The sequence below is a fragment of the Panthera uncia genome, chromosome C2 (assembly GCF_023721935.1).
Source record: "Panthera uncia isolate 11264 chromosome C2, Puncia_PCG_1.0, whole genome shotgun sequence".
Classification (NCBI taxonomy): Eukaryota; Metazoa; Chordata; class Mammalia; order Carnivora; family Felidae; genus Panthera; species Panthera uncia.
The window spans coordinates 10,426,152-10,440,279 of NC_064810.1; the positions used below are offsets into that span (position 1 = coordinate 10,426,152).

General features: G+C 50.3%; 1 protein-coding gene across 1 annotated transcript; it reads right to left on the bottom strand.

Moving 5' to 3' along the window:
- Window positions 1–1,225: 1,225 nt before the first annotated feature.
- SMIM11 (small integral membrane protein 11) lies at window positions 1,226–13,411 on the bottom strand. Its single transcript, XM_049629263.1, has 5 exons — window positions 13,305–13,411; window positions 10,238–10,320; window positions 9,512–9,614; window positions 4,091–4,261; window positions 1,226–1,408 (listed from the first exon to the last, which is right to left on the bottom strand). Exons 3-4 carry the CDS (start codon window positions 9,521–9,523, stop codon window positions 4,106–4,108), a joined length of 168 nt encoding a protein of 55 aa, XP_049485220.1. The 5' UTR covers window positions 9,524–9,614; window positions 10,238–10,320; window positions 13,305–13,411; the 3' UTR covers window positions 1,226–1,408; window positions 4,091–4,105.
- Between the last annotated feature and the right edge of the window lie 717 nt (window positions 13,412–14,128).

The following is a 14,128-nucleotide window of genomic DNA, read 5'->3' on the forward strand; positions in this document are numbered from 1 at the left end:
GTAGATTCCTAGGATTCACCTCTTACATACGACACCCAGTGCTCATCCCAACAAGTGCCCTCCTTAATGCCCGTCTCCCATTTTCCCTGTCCCCCCCCCCCCCCCCCCCCCCCCCTCAACCCTCAGTGTGTTCTCTGTGTGTAAGAGTCTCTTATGGTTTGCCTCCCTCTCTGTTTGTGGCTTAATTTTCACTGGAGGGTATTCTGCTAAGTGAAATAAGTCAGTCAGAGAAAGACAAATATCGTATGATTTCACTCACATGTGCAATCCGAGAAACTTAACAGAAGACCATAGGGGAAGGGAAGGGAAAATATAATGTGTTCTTCAAGCAAGCTAGGGAAAAAAACGTTAAAACCATAAGCAAAATACATTGACAGCACTGTATTTATGGAGAAAACCCATGTACAAGTGGAGCCCTGTGGTTCAAACCTCCGTGGCTCAAGGGTCGATTACACACCCATACAAATGTTCCACGTGGCCACCAGCAACGGCACCAAACCTTCCCCCAGATGTATGGCTTTGGTTACTGCCTTCTCATCCCTGATCCGCTCTCTAATCGAGGGAAGTGAGACATCGTGAATCTTTTGGCAGAGATCTCCGTCTGTGAGGTGCTGAGTCAAAAAATCTTAGGATCGCTTCTCTCAAACCTGAAAGGCTCCCTGGTTCATCCCTCCCCTTCGTCTCTTACCACAAATCCCAACAAGCACACGGGGTGGGGGTGGGGGGGGGGAGAGGACCGAGTACACCCCGCTCTTCTAACTCTGTCACAGCAGGACTCCGGGACGCGAGTTCTTCCTAGACTCCCGCCCAGTGTGGCCGATGGGTCTCACCCTGCAGCCCTCCCCACGAGGACCCTCCTGGGTCAGCAGAGGCGCTAACGTGGCTTGGGCAAGTGGGGTGCGGCCTCCCTCCACCCCAACAATGGAAACACGGCCGGAGGCGGGCCGGAGCAGGGCAGCGTGCGGGAGGGCAGCACAGCAGAGGGCCGGACAGCCGGGGAGGGCGGGTGACCGAGGCTCCCACCCCCGGAGCAGACGCCACTTCTCCCTCCGCCCGGTCCTGGGTCAAGAGCACCTGCGATCCCAAGAAAGGCCGGGAGGGGTGCAGGTTGGCAAAACTCCCTCCCCTCACAACACCGGGCGGGGGGTGGGGGGTGGGGGTGGGGGACGGTGTGTGTCTGCGTGAGACAGAAATGCTCTGGCTTATTCCAGAGACAGAGACAACGTTTTTACAAAGGTATTTTATTTCAGTAAACAAAATACTGGTTCTTTCAAGGGCATAAAAAAAAGCATACAATTTTAAGTTAAACCTATAGGTTGGGAATCTATCCTCCGACACCCCATTCAGTAAGGGTCTCCGCTTCCTTCTCAGCTGGGGTCCACTCAGGCTGACATTTAAATCGCAAACTCTAGAAAGGAAGACAAAAAGGGTGGGTATGAAATGTCTGATTGAACACCGACGGAGGTTTGACCTGCTCAGCGCTGACCCTGGCGCTCAGCCGGTTCAACGTAACAAACAGAAACCACCGCAAGTTTATCTATTAAAAGAATGTTATTTTCAACATCCCGGTTTTCTGCCCTGGTTTAAAAGCAGGTTCGAGGCTGGCAGGAAAATGAAGCGTCAGTCTCGCGGCAGCCCCTGCGCCCCGAGGTCTCTGCGGGTGCCGGTGGGAGGGAAGCGCTCGTGGCCCCACATCCCATCTTTCCTTCTTCTTCTTGGTCTAACGCAAAATGAGGGCTCTGGGGGCACCGGGGTGGCTCAGTCGGCTCAGGTCATGATCTCACGGTCTGTGAGTTCAAGTCCCGCATCGGGCTCCGTGCTGACAGCTCGGAGCCTGGAGCCTGCTTCGGATTCTGGGTCTCCCTCTCTCTCTGCCCCTCCCCCTGCTCGTGCTCTGTCTCTCTTGCTTTCAAAAATAAATAAAACATTAAAAAATATTAGACTCTGCCTGAGACAGAAATTCAACCTACCACACATTTCAAAGAGAACTGCCCTCCCTTGATGGTTTTAGTTTTGCAATGCTCCCTCTTTCCTCACCCCAGTTGCCCACTCCTGGGTTTCAGCCAGTAAAACACCGTTTCCAAAAAAAACAAGGTTCTGGCCAGGGACGGCGTGGGGGGCAATGACAGAGGAGGGGATTCTGGGCCCGGGGTGAGGACCGGAGAGCCACTGTGCTTCACAGTCTCTCAGTGCACGTCCCTGCACTTGGGAAGGTGATGCAGCCGGGGTGAGGCCCGGTGGGCCCGTGTCTGACCTGGGTTCGATCCTGACTCTGCTCTTCACGAGGCAGAGGGCCAGCCCTTTCTCAGTCTGAACGGGCCCCGCAGAGCTATCAGCAGAAGCAATAAGCCGGCCAGCTGAGAAATGCTGAGCAAAATGCTAGCCACACAACAGTCATTCAGTAAGTGTTGCTACGATTACTAGTCGTGTGCCATTAACCTCCACAGGTCCAAACTTTTTTAACATGTATTTATTTATAATAAGAGAGAGAGAGAGAGAGAGAGAGAGAGAGCGTGGGCGGGGGTGGGGCAGAGAGAGAGACCCAGAATCCGAAGCAGGCTCCAGGCTCTGCTGTCAGCACAGAGCCCGACGCAGGGCTTGAACTCACGGAGTGCGAGATTGTGACCCGACCTGAAGGCTGACGCTCAACCGACAGAGCCACCCAGGTGCCCCTACACCTCCACAGGCCTAAAGATCCTCTACGGGAGGCACCTGGGTGGCACAACTGGTTAAGCATCCGAGGCTGATTTTTGCTCAGGTCATGATTTCACAGTTTGTGGGATCGAGCCCCGTGTTAGGCTCTGTGCTGACAGCTCGGAGCCTGCTTGGGAGTCTCTCTCTCCCTCTTTTTCTCTGCCCCTCTCCTGCTCTCTCTCTCTCCCTCAAAATAAATAAATCAACATTAAAAAAGGTTTTTAAAAATCCTCTATGGGAATTCCTATTTACAGAAGCATGGTATCTCCGGGTGGAGAGGGGTTAGGAGATCGCTGGCCCAGTGGCTCCTAGAGCGACATGTTGCTGAAAGGACTGTGTTAAGAATCCCCCAGTGCATGTTAACTAAAATTTAAATAAAAAATACACCTACGTATGTTAAGAAAGAAAAAAAGGAAAGAAGAATCCCTTAATGGTTTTTCAAAAGAACAGATGTCTACACCCACGTAATGGAATCTCTCGGGGGTTGGGGCCTGGAAATCTGCACTTTCAACAATTCTGATCAGGAGCCAAGTTTGGGGACCGCTGATCTAGAAACCTGTCACCGTAGTTGAATCCTCAAATTTTCAGAGCAGCACAGAATTCAACCTGATAAATCAGATCACACACCAGAACTAAGGGAGGTGCTGATCATCGTCTGTTCACTCTGTGGTGGGCGTTTCAGAGCTACTTCCTGGTGCCTTAACTCAACAGATGTGCTCTGGGCACCTCTTGGGTGCTGTGACAGGCCCAGGGCTACCGCGACGAGTGACTTCACGCTTACATGAAGATGTTGTTGGGAAGGACCCTCTGGGACTAACAAGCCAAGGCCAAGGGGCCGGAAAGTCTCCCATGGTCAAGGAGTGGCCTGCAGAAGTGTGGGGAGTGAGCACTGGAGGGGCAAGAACACATCGGGAAGGGATTTCTATGCCATTCCTGAGAGTCAGACTTTCTCCTGAAGATCGAGCAGGGTTTGTTCATCTTAGGTACGGGCATGGGTCTCCACAGACCTGTGACCCCACCTCCTCCCCGCCCCCGTCTGCAATTTGATGTGCAACTGTAGGTGTTTCTACTATGCGTGCTTCTGCTGGGAGAAGGTCCACGGCTCTCAGGAAATTCTCAAGAGTTCTGCGACCCAACACCTGCTCAGCCCCGCTGCCTGGATAAGGGAGCAGCGCCCAGGCTTCGAGCAGAGGCGGGCACAACCTAGCTCATCTGCACCCAGGGTGCAGGGGGCCGGGATCTGCACGCCTCCCCTCCCGCAGATGCCCCCCATCAGACAGCAGGTGGGTCTCACACGGCCTTCAGACTGGAGGCAGGAGGGGTTCTCTGACCCCCACGTCTGTGCCTCGGCCCACCCCGGCCCGCTGTAAATTTTGCACGAGCAAAGTCCCCATACCTTTGATTTTTCCCTCTAGTTATCTTTCTTCTCTGACTGCTTCTTTTTTTCAGCTTCCAGTTTTGCTTCTAATCTTTTCCGTTGGTAGATTTTGACTCCAGCAAACGCCAGGCAGAGAATTAAGGTTTTTGCTGCCAAGATATACAGCAGCAAGGGCATATGTTCAAGGACCTTAAAGAAGAAAGCAAGCATTCTAGATGTACTATGATTGAGAAGGAACGTTTCTGTTACATTCCCTCGTTCAGCAAACCCTTACCGCACACCTGTCACGTAACAGGCACTAGGCCAGCTGCTGGGGCTACGCTGGCGACCAGGACAGACGCGGTCTAGTTTTCCCTCCACCCTCCACCGCCCCCTTGCTGCTAGCTTCGTGCGCGAACCACCCACGGGCCGCAGACGTAACTGTGGTCTCCCACGACTGGACCAGGCCCTGGGCCGGTCACCCCGGCCCCTGCTGCCCAGGAGGCACTGCGGTCCAGTGAAAGCAGCCGGAGCTGGGGTGGGGGGGGCACAGGGGGGCCCGGGCTATAGTTCTGCTCTGCCACCGACTGACCACGAGACCTGGGTCAGGCACTTGACTTCTAAGCTTCTGCCTCCTCAAGGGAGGTGGGCCAGACCCCGTCTCTAGATTCTCCGATCCTAGGAGGCTACGATTTCCTCTTGGTTGTAGCCACTCATCAGCATCGGCGCTTCAATAAATATAAAAATACAGTAAAATTCAAAACATGAAAACTGAGCTACTCATTAACTGTTCCCATAGTTTCCGGTTAGAGGGTAAGTTCTGACCCATGGGCCACAATGGCGTCCGGGGAATAACGATGGATTTGAATTACTGTCTGTACTAGTAGGTACGTTACGATGTTAGTGCACATAGAGCAACAGTATCTCAAGGGAAACACTATACTTGTTTCATAAACACGGTTAGCGTGACCTGAATGATAACTGTGAGCTTTTCGCGTGAGTAAAAATTCCTTCCCGAATAAAGGTGTGCTTTAGTTGAGTGGTCACTTATTCCAGAGGATTAATTAGGGAGGATTTATTCCAGTGAAATCAGTAAACTGCCAAACATAACTTATTATACGCAATTCCCATATAAGGAGGTCCTACTAGATTCTACTACAGGAAGCACATTTGTCTCTCCTTCTAACAGAATGGGTCCGTGAAAACTTCAGCTAGCCGGGAACAATATGCTCACAGAGCGGGAGGGCCGGGAGGGATTTTAAGCACGACTTAAATCTACCACTTGTTTGCCTTACAAACAAGGAGAGTGAAGCTCATGGTCGGGGAGAGGCCTGCGTCACACAGCCGATTCACGATGAGGCCAGAGTCAGAATGAAATATTCTAACCTCGATGCCGGTCTTCTTTCCCCTGCTTCCCGAGTTTCAAGGAAACGGACTTAATGAAATCATAAATTACGTACATACGTGTTCGCACAATTTTATTACAATTCTTTAGGCTTAGACCTAGATATAGATTTCACGCTTAGATGTCGTGGCGTCAGTGAGGCCTACAGGGAGCTCACTGGGCGCTACGGGCCTCCCCTACAGGTTCCTCCCATAGCAGGCGGGCTCCCGGCTCCTGTCCCCGGGAGGCAGACAGACTGTCCTAATTTTATGGCTGAGAAAGTGTAAAGTCTGGAACGGTGAGGGTCCGACCGAGCTCAGACCGCTCCAAAACCTGAGCTCTCTTTATCACTACACTGTAAGGTGCATCATCCGCTCCCCACGCTCACCAATTTTACTATTAAATTATACAAACAAACGACGTCTGGGCTACTGAATTTACTAAAGCCGACCTCAATCACTACCTCTGAAATGATTTAACAGGCTACTTACGGATATTTGAGGACGACGGCAAGGTGGTAAGCAGGAAGAGAACAGACATCCAAAGGAGGAATCCAAATATTTCAATTGTTTTAATTTAACCAGAACAGTCAGAACCCAAGAACACTGAGCAGCTGGGTAACAGTGTCCAAGCACAAAGTCATTTTCACAGCAAAGAATAAATACAACATACGCACTGAGAAAGACCACTCGAGCAACAGTAGAAGAAACTGAAAACCTTGCAAAAGTGAAACTTTTCATCGTGACAAATATAAGCAGCTTGGAACGCGGATCTGCCTCACTCAGACTTAGAGCTAACCTCCGCTACCTCCCCCCAGTAGCCCTCTAATTCCTGTATTTTCTTGAAGGTTCTCAGTCAAGATGAGGCTGGACGCCACGTTTACAAACCAGCTATGAAAGAAAAAAAAGCGTTAAATGTGCTTTTATTTTACCTCCTTGGCGGCAAAAATCAAGCAGTTCAGAGGCGGAAACCCCCTTTGATGTTCATGGGGTTGATCTAGGCCAACAGAGCACTAATCCACATGGGAAAGTCACCCCTCCAGTTCTCCCCATCTCCACGGCCCGAGTCCTACTATGACGGAGCCCACATCACAGCTCACGGTTCCCTGTGATCTAAACATCAAACGGCTCAGTGACGGGAAATGTAGAGCTCAACGGGAAGTTAGAAAATACACTGAATTGGGAATACATCAACAAATGGACAGAGGCAAGTGGTGTGGGTACTTACTTTCTTTCTAAAGGTAGTGGAGAGGAGGCAGCGCAAGGCAGGGGTTTCAGGACCGGGAAGGGGGGCAGAGAGGCGGCAGCAGAGGTCAGGGGCCCCCCTTCCCCAGGCTTAAAGCAAAGGGTTTCAGGGCTGCACTCCTGCCCCTCTGGGGGACTGAGCTTCAGTTGTGCTAAATGTCTGCCTTTGATTTCTTTCTAACAAACCCCTCATTTTATTTAACTTTTTTAGAGTTTATTTATTTTGAGGGAGGGGGATGGTCAGAGAGAGAGAGGGAGAGAGAACCCCAAGCAGACTCCACACTCAGTGAAGAGCCCGACGCAGGGCTCAATCTCATGAACCATGAGATCGTAACCTGAGTCAAAATCAAGAGTCAGCCTCTTTAACCAACTGAGCCGCCCAGGCTCGCCCTGTCTCGGTCTCAAAACCAACCAACCTTCAAGGGGGTAAGTGAATAAAATATTGTGGGAGTGGGCGAGATCTATACCAATTTTTAAAAGTTTTTTAGGTCTATTTATTTATTTTGAGAGAGAGAGAGAAAGTAGGAGTGGGGGAGGGGCAGCAAGAGAGGAGACAGTGAGAATCCCAAGCAGGTTTTGCACGGAGAGCAGCGGGCCCAACGTGAGGCTCAAACTCATGTACTCAGAGATCATGACCTGAGCCGAAGTCAGATGCTTAACCGACTGAGCCACCCAGGCGCCACATACCAATTTTTTAAAATAAATCCCCAAATCTTGTGTAATGAGAGTGGCTCATTTTTTGAATAATTAGCAAATACTGTCGCTAATGCACAGTACTGACTGTCACTGATGCCACAGGCCCCCTGAGCCAGAAAGGGAAGCCGACAGGATGTATCGCGGGCTACATAATCCTGCTGCCTTCCAGAGCCTCATGCAGTCAGGGTGCGAAGAGAGGCCACTTCTTCCCGACAGTACAGGGAAGGGCCCCCTCTTAAACATGAGGTGGTTCCCAGGCAGCCACAGAGCTATGTGTCTGCTCGAAGTCCGAAAGGTTTGGGCAGATTCTGTCCCTGACATAAGAAAGAACGCCTTCTGTCACCAGCAGGATTGGCCTGGGTGGTCAAGTGGGTTGTCCATCATTCTACGATTAAAAACGTTCTCTGCGGCCTGCCTTAGACCAGTGGTAGCCCCAGACTAAGTGATCAGGAACTTTGGGGGGTGTGTGTTTTAACACCGTCTGTGTTTTAACAAGTCCTCAGCAAGCCTTCAGTACCAGTTACTGCCTCTTGTCCCCACTGACTGTGGCCACCACAGAGAGGACAGGCCCTTCCCTAAATCCCACCCCACGCCGTTTTCTGCTTCTTCCCCTTGTATCTCCTTGCTGCCTCGTCTTTCCTTCCCAGCCTTTCCACGGTGAGTTCTGGAATCCCAATATTTGCTAAACAAACACTCCAACATTTTCAACCCCTTCAAGAAGTCCTCACTCTGCCTCTTAAATTCAACCAGGCTTGTCCTGGAGAAAAGTCCCCATGGTCCGTCCTTCTGCATGGTCCCCCCCAAACCTTTGCCCCAAAGAGCTGGGGAAGCAGAGGGGTTCTCTATCTCCTAGCCCCCCCCGGTCCTGCTTCCACACCTTCCCAGGGAGCCTTGCAATGGAAAGCTGGTGGATGTTTTGAACAAGCAAATGCTCATAATTGCAAAAATACACAGTGAGATCCTAAGTTTGAAAATACACATGCTACACTTACAAATATGGACAAAACACTGGAAGAAAACACACCAAAACTGTTAATAGTAGCCATCTCTAGACGGTGAAGACAACACGATTTTTGCTGGATATCATACTTTCAAAGAATCTACAATATGATCTATTTTAGTGGCTGCTCTCTAAACCAACAGCTACCACACCCCACCCACTTTGGGGATTTGATGCGATGATTCTCCTTCCCTCTGTAAAACCTGCTGGCTGCTGCCCGCAGCCCGCTGAATGCCCCGCAGAATTCTGCCCTTGGCCCTGTGCTCTCATCTGCTGAATCTGTTCTGCAGAGGACAGCTATGTTTATTCCCCAACTAGTTTAAGTTGAACTTGATGTTATCATAGGTAATTTTTGTAAACACAACACTTAGTGAAATATGGCTATATTTTATAGAGAAAAAACTTGTTTCCATGAGAAGTAAATCAAACGCTTTCAATGCATTTTCGAGTTTGAGTTGAAAAAAAAAAAAAACAGTGCTGTTGGCAACACAAATGTAAAAGATTAGGGAAGACGAGATAAAAATCTGGAAAGATTTTGTATGTAGGTTGTTTCATAACATAGTAACCCACTTGAAAGAAACCAAAATGTGAAACTGTAGGTAAAACTTTACAGGCATGGTTTTTGCAAGAAAAGTGAGGCAGATCTGAAGTCAGTGTACCCCCACTCAAAGAAAGGGCCTAACCCCCCTCCAAAAGTCTGGTGACTAAATGAACTTTTAAATGTTTTAACTTAAAATTAAATATTAAATAGCATTATGATTCCTGCTTTAATTCATTTTTTTCTTTTTAATCAACCCACCTCTACAGCACTGTTACTCTCAATTTAAAAAAAAAAAAGTTTTTTTTTTAATGTTTATTTTTGGGGGGGGGGGAGAGAGAGAGAGAGAGAGAGAGACAGAGCATGAGCGGGGGAGGGGCAGAGAGAGGGAGACACAGAATCCGAAGCAGGCTCCAGGCTCCGAGCTGTCAGCACAGAGCCCGACACGGGGTTCAAACTCACGAGCTGCGAGATCATGACCTGAGCTGAAATCGGATGCTTAACCAACTGAGCCACCCTGGTGCCCCCTACTCTCACTTTTTACAATGAGGAGAAAGAAAAAACCAAGCCACAACGTATAAATTAAAAGCATACTCACCTTCCAGTTCATGCTGGGCCAATTGCGAAGTCACTCCTGGTCGACGTGGGCCTGCTCAGACAAGCACATGGAGAGAGGAACTGGGAGGTCAGGTCTTGCTGTTCTGGGGGGGGGAGAGAAGAAACAGGTCACTTTGGGTTTTCCAGATCAGTCCACCTTAGGAAGCCTTCCCTTTGATGGAGAGAAAGGGCACAGGAGCAAAGACAGCAAGCCCCACAGAGAGGAGGGTTTGGGGGGGCCCCCAGCAGGGGACCCAGAGCCTGGTGGAAAGCAGATGGCCCGGCTCAGGGAGGAAGACGGGCTTGGCTCTTGGTGAGCAGAAAGGTCTCCGTGGCTGTTTTTTGCCTGGGCTGGGGGCACAGCCCCGAGCAGCGGTGGCAGTGTTGTGCCTGAGGGGACAGGTGCTCCCCCCCGCCACGCATCTGTGGACAGAAGAGCTCCCAAGTCTTCTCCACCCACCTCCTGTCCTGAGCAAAGAGCCGGCCGGCGGATGAGTGCCTCTCTTTTTTCAAGTCCTCTGAGTGTTAAGCTCATCTTGGTTTTTAAAAAATATCTGGAGGGGAATAAATGATACGGAAAAAATCTGTCCTCAGGAAGTAATTCCTATCTAGAATCTCATCTAAAATGTGAGGAAGCAGCAGGAAATGACAGGTCAGGGGACACAGCTGGAGCACAGCATCTACTCCAAGGCCTTGTATGTCATTATTCTTATGCTACGGCACGTACCCCAAGAGTCAGAAGACTTGAGTTCTGGATGAAGAACCCACGCACTCTGGTAAGTGACTTCCCTCCCGGGGCCTTGGTCCCATCTGTAAATGAAGAAAGGGGGTGTCAGCCAGATGGGCTCTAGGGCCCTGACTTTTTTCTGAAATTTGGCAACTTACAGTATACTCAGAGCTTCACGTCACGGTGCCTGGCTGCACTACGGCACATTAGCTGTGCAAACTCATTTAGTTTTCACACGAGCTCCGGAGAGAGATTTATTGTTCTGTGTCAGAGATGAGGCAACAAAGTTTATGTAACGCGTCCAGGGTCGCACAGGGACTGGGATTTGAACTCATCCAGTGTGGCTCCAGAGTCTTACCCTGATATAGGCAGAAAGCTTTGCAAATTCAAAAATCATGGGGATGCTTGCCTTTAAATGTACTTAGAATGGAGAAAAGGCACAAGAAAAGGTCAGGCCTTTAGAATGGGGATACTAAAATGAACTTCGGGGAAAGTGTTTTATTAAAACTTTTACTTACAAAAGCATGTAAGTATAGAAAATTCATACCTCATTGATTCAAGGTCATAGTATCTGGAAAACAGGCTGGTGGTTGGCACAAGATAACCGAGTTTTCCCCATGACTTCTTTCAAAGCCAGATAAGTTCATGATAGGAACGTACACCATAAATCTCTTTAAATGGGATGACGTGATTGAAGGTGCTCGTTTTCTTCATGGATAAATGGCCTGTTTGTCCTCAAGTAGCAGGAGATTCTGACTTGCACTGGAGAAACACGTTCCTATGACCTGTTGCTAGAATTTTCACTTTCAGTAATCTCTGATAATCTCAGGGTTTAGCCGTGTTGTAATTGAACAATGTTTAAGGTTATGTAAATTTCATTTTTACAACTCTTGCTCTAACGGAGCTGTGTACAAATACAGTAGGTAAGTTTGGCTGTTCTTTATTTTCTGCGGTCATATTAATGTATTAATGTAATTAATTACAAGAATTGATGTAAGAATTAATGGATTAATATAAGATACATTAATGGATTAACGTAAGATATTGATTCCCAAGGTCAAGGGCAACAAATAGGTCCAAAAAGCTTATGAGAGGAAATTAAAAAGAACACCCCATGGGGTGCCTGGCTGGCTCAGTTGGTAAAGCATGTGACTCTTGATCTCGGAATTGTGAGTTACAGCCTCACACTGGGTGTAGGGATTATTTTAGGAAATTAATTAAAAAAAAAAAAAAAAAGAGTGTTGACTTAAAAAAAGAACACCCAACGGTCTGGCCCTCTGGCAACCAAATATTACATTTACTACTGGTGTGACCTTGGACAACTCACTTGGCCTCTCTGAGCCCCGCATCTCTCATCTGTAAATTCTTCAGAGACTGGATTATAAACACTAAGCACAATGCTCAGTACATGGAAAACATTTCAATAAATATCAACCATTAGTGTTATGATAAATATCTCTCCTTCTGCTAATGGGCATGCCAAGCTTAAGAACCATAAACAAGAGGCAACCAGAGCAAAATGCAATCAATGCAAGATAGCAGGGACCAAGAGAACTGGAGAGCTGGACTCTATTCTTGGTGGCACCAATGGCAGGCATGTGACCCGGGGCAAGTCATTAACCTCTCTGAACCAAAATGTTCTCATTTTAAAAATCGGAATCCAAGGAACAACTCTGCAACTCTGGAATTCGTTAAGTCCCCATTTTCTCTGATATCACACAATCTGACTATGAAAATTTACTGGCAGTTGCCTCAGCTTCATACCTAGGGTGATGAAATTCAAGCTCTTTAGAAGGAAACATATTTAAAGTCAACCTGCAAAAAAAAGTAGTGGGAGTGATGCAGTGAGCGGGTGGGAGACAAGAGGGCTGATCAGTCCAGCTCATTCCTACCTGCTGCCTCCAAATGATAACTTTCCTCTTCTCGCTTCAATTGCATGCTCTAACTCTAACTTTTGTAGCACCTGGCAGGACTTCAGCAAATGAGAACTGAGACAGCTAAAAATATCAGCAGGCTATTAGCTCCACTGCCATATGTATGTCTGATGCAATATTAGCCACAGAAGGCAGCTGGTATCTGAGGGCCGAACTGCAGAAGCCAACAAGGTGTGGACACTGTTGAGGCATAAAAACTGTGAAGTGCAGGAGGTTTTAGACTTCCCCCGGAACTATGCACCATTCAAGCTAACTTAAATCTGAAAAATAACAGTGGCTCAGATAGAAGCCTTTGCTTCTATCATTTTTGTTTTCCTTTGCCAGATTTATCCTAAAAACCAGAAAAGCTCTCCGTTTATTCAGGTTAGGACAATGAAAGCCATGTGGACAAAATACTGTCCAGAATCTACGTTTTCTTCTTGGCACACCCAGCAAACTCCAGGGTGGTCAGTCTCCTGCTATCTACGCTCATTCCAGCCGCTAATTAGGCCGTGTCAGAACGTTTCGGAACATGTTCGCATTCCCGGTCTCTGCCCTTTTCACCCCAGCTCTTCACCCAATCATTAGAAGTTGGGTGGTGCGAGGGGGAGGGAGTTGCAGGTGAACCCTGGGCATCACTCCGTCGACCTCTGAGCCCCACTACCAGGTCACCTGCGGTTCCCAGGGCCAGAGAGGCTGGATCTCGGCTCCTCCATAACCGACCCTTGGGGAGTAACACCTAACCCGCTGAGACCCGGGGATGAAGGCCAACGGCGGCCGTCGCTTCCCCCACCCATCCACATAACAGGGTGTCCGGAATATTCGCTCATCCCTCCAAACCCTCCGTCCGGAACAACTCTGGGCCCCGTCCGGACCTCGTGCCGGCCTAAACACAGCGCCCCCGGCGCCGGATCCGCGGATTCCGCGGCGCCGGGACGACCGAGCCAGGCCGGGGCGCTCCGCGGGTGGGGCCGCGGCGGCCGTCACCCTCCCGGTCCCCACCCGGGAAGCCGGCGCCGCGCGGCAGGGGGGCCGGCTGGCGGGCATCCCTGACAGAACAGCAAACGCGGGGCCGACCACCGGACTCCCCAGCGCCCCCCAAAAGCTGTCGGGCTTCGGGTCAGGATCCCGCTGACCGGATATCACCCACTTACAGCTCCAGGCCGCGGAGGCTCCTGCGCCGGGGCCTGCACAGGAACGGTCACTCGCTCAAGGCGGCGGGGAAACTACATGTCCCGACATGCACCGCTCCGCGCGCCGGCGCAATGGACCCGGGCGGCATTCGCGGGCGTACGCCCGGTACGCAGGCGCAGTGGGACGCTCCGCACCGGACTGCTGGGGGCTGCGCAGGGGTCAGGGGTCACGATTGGCACGACCGGACACGGTGCTCCGGAACCCGGGTTCCCGTTGTGACCTTACCGGAGCTGGGGGAGGTCGACGGCCGCAGGGCTGGGCGTCCCGCTTCCTCTGGCTACTACCCGCTGCTGTCTGCGACTGAGGACCCTTGGGTCCCCAGAGGTTTCCAAATATAGCGTTCATCTCTGACAAAATGCGTGCATTTTCCTTTGGGAGAGCGGTAGCCCGGGTACCGGGGTCCCAGCTTCCTTCGTTAACCAGACGCGAAGTGCGCGCTCGGGCACGCTCAGCCCCGGCCCCGCGGGAGCGCGCAAGCCGGACCCCAAATAAATGCAAGGGTGACCCCAGGGAAGGTGCACGGAGCTCTTTCTCCGTGCTCGGCTCACCCTTCTGTGGATTAAGGAGCCGAGCAAGGGGAGAGTAAGCGGCTGGCGCAAGAACAACACCCGCGAATTGCAGGGACAGAATTTAGATTCGAACCCAGGAAGGAGGTCTGACTCCAAATGCCATTATGACGTTTTGTGGTGATGACGCACAAGGTGTTGTTAGGCCTGCAGAGGACAAGGACAGAGTGAGGGGTGGAGGGTTTGGTTCTACTGACCAGCGAAGTTTTCCTATAGAA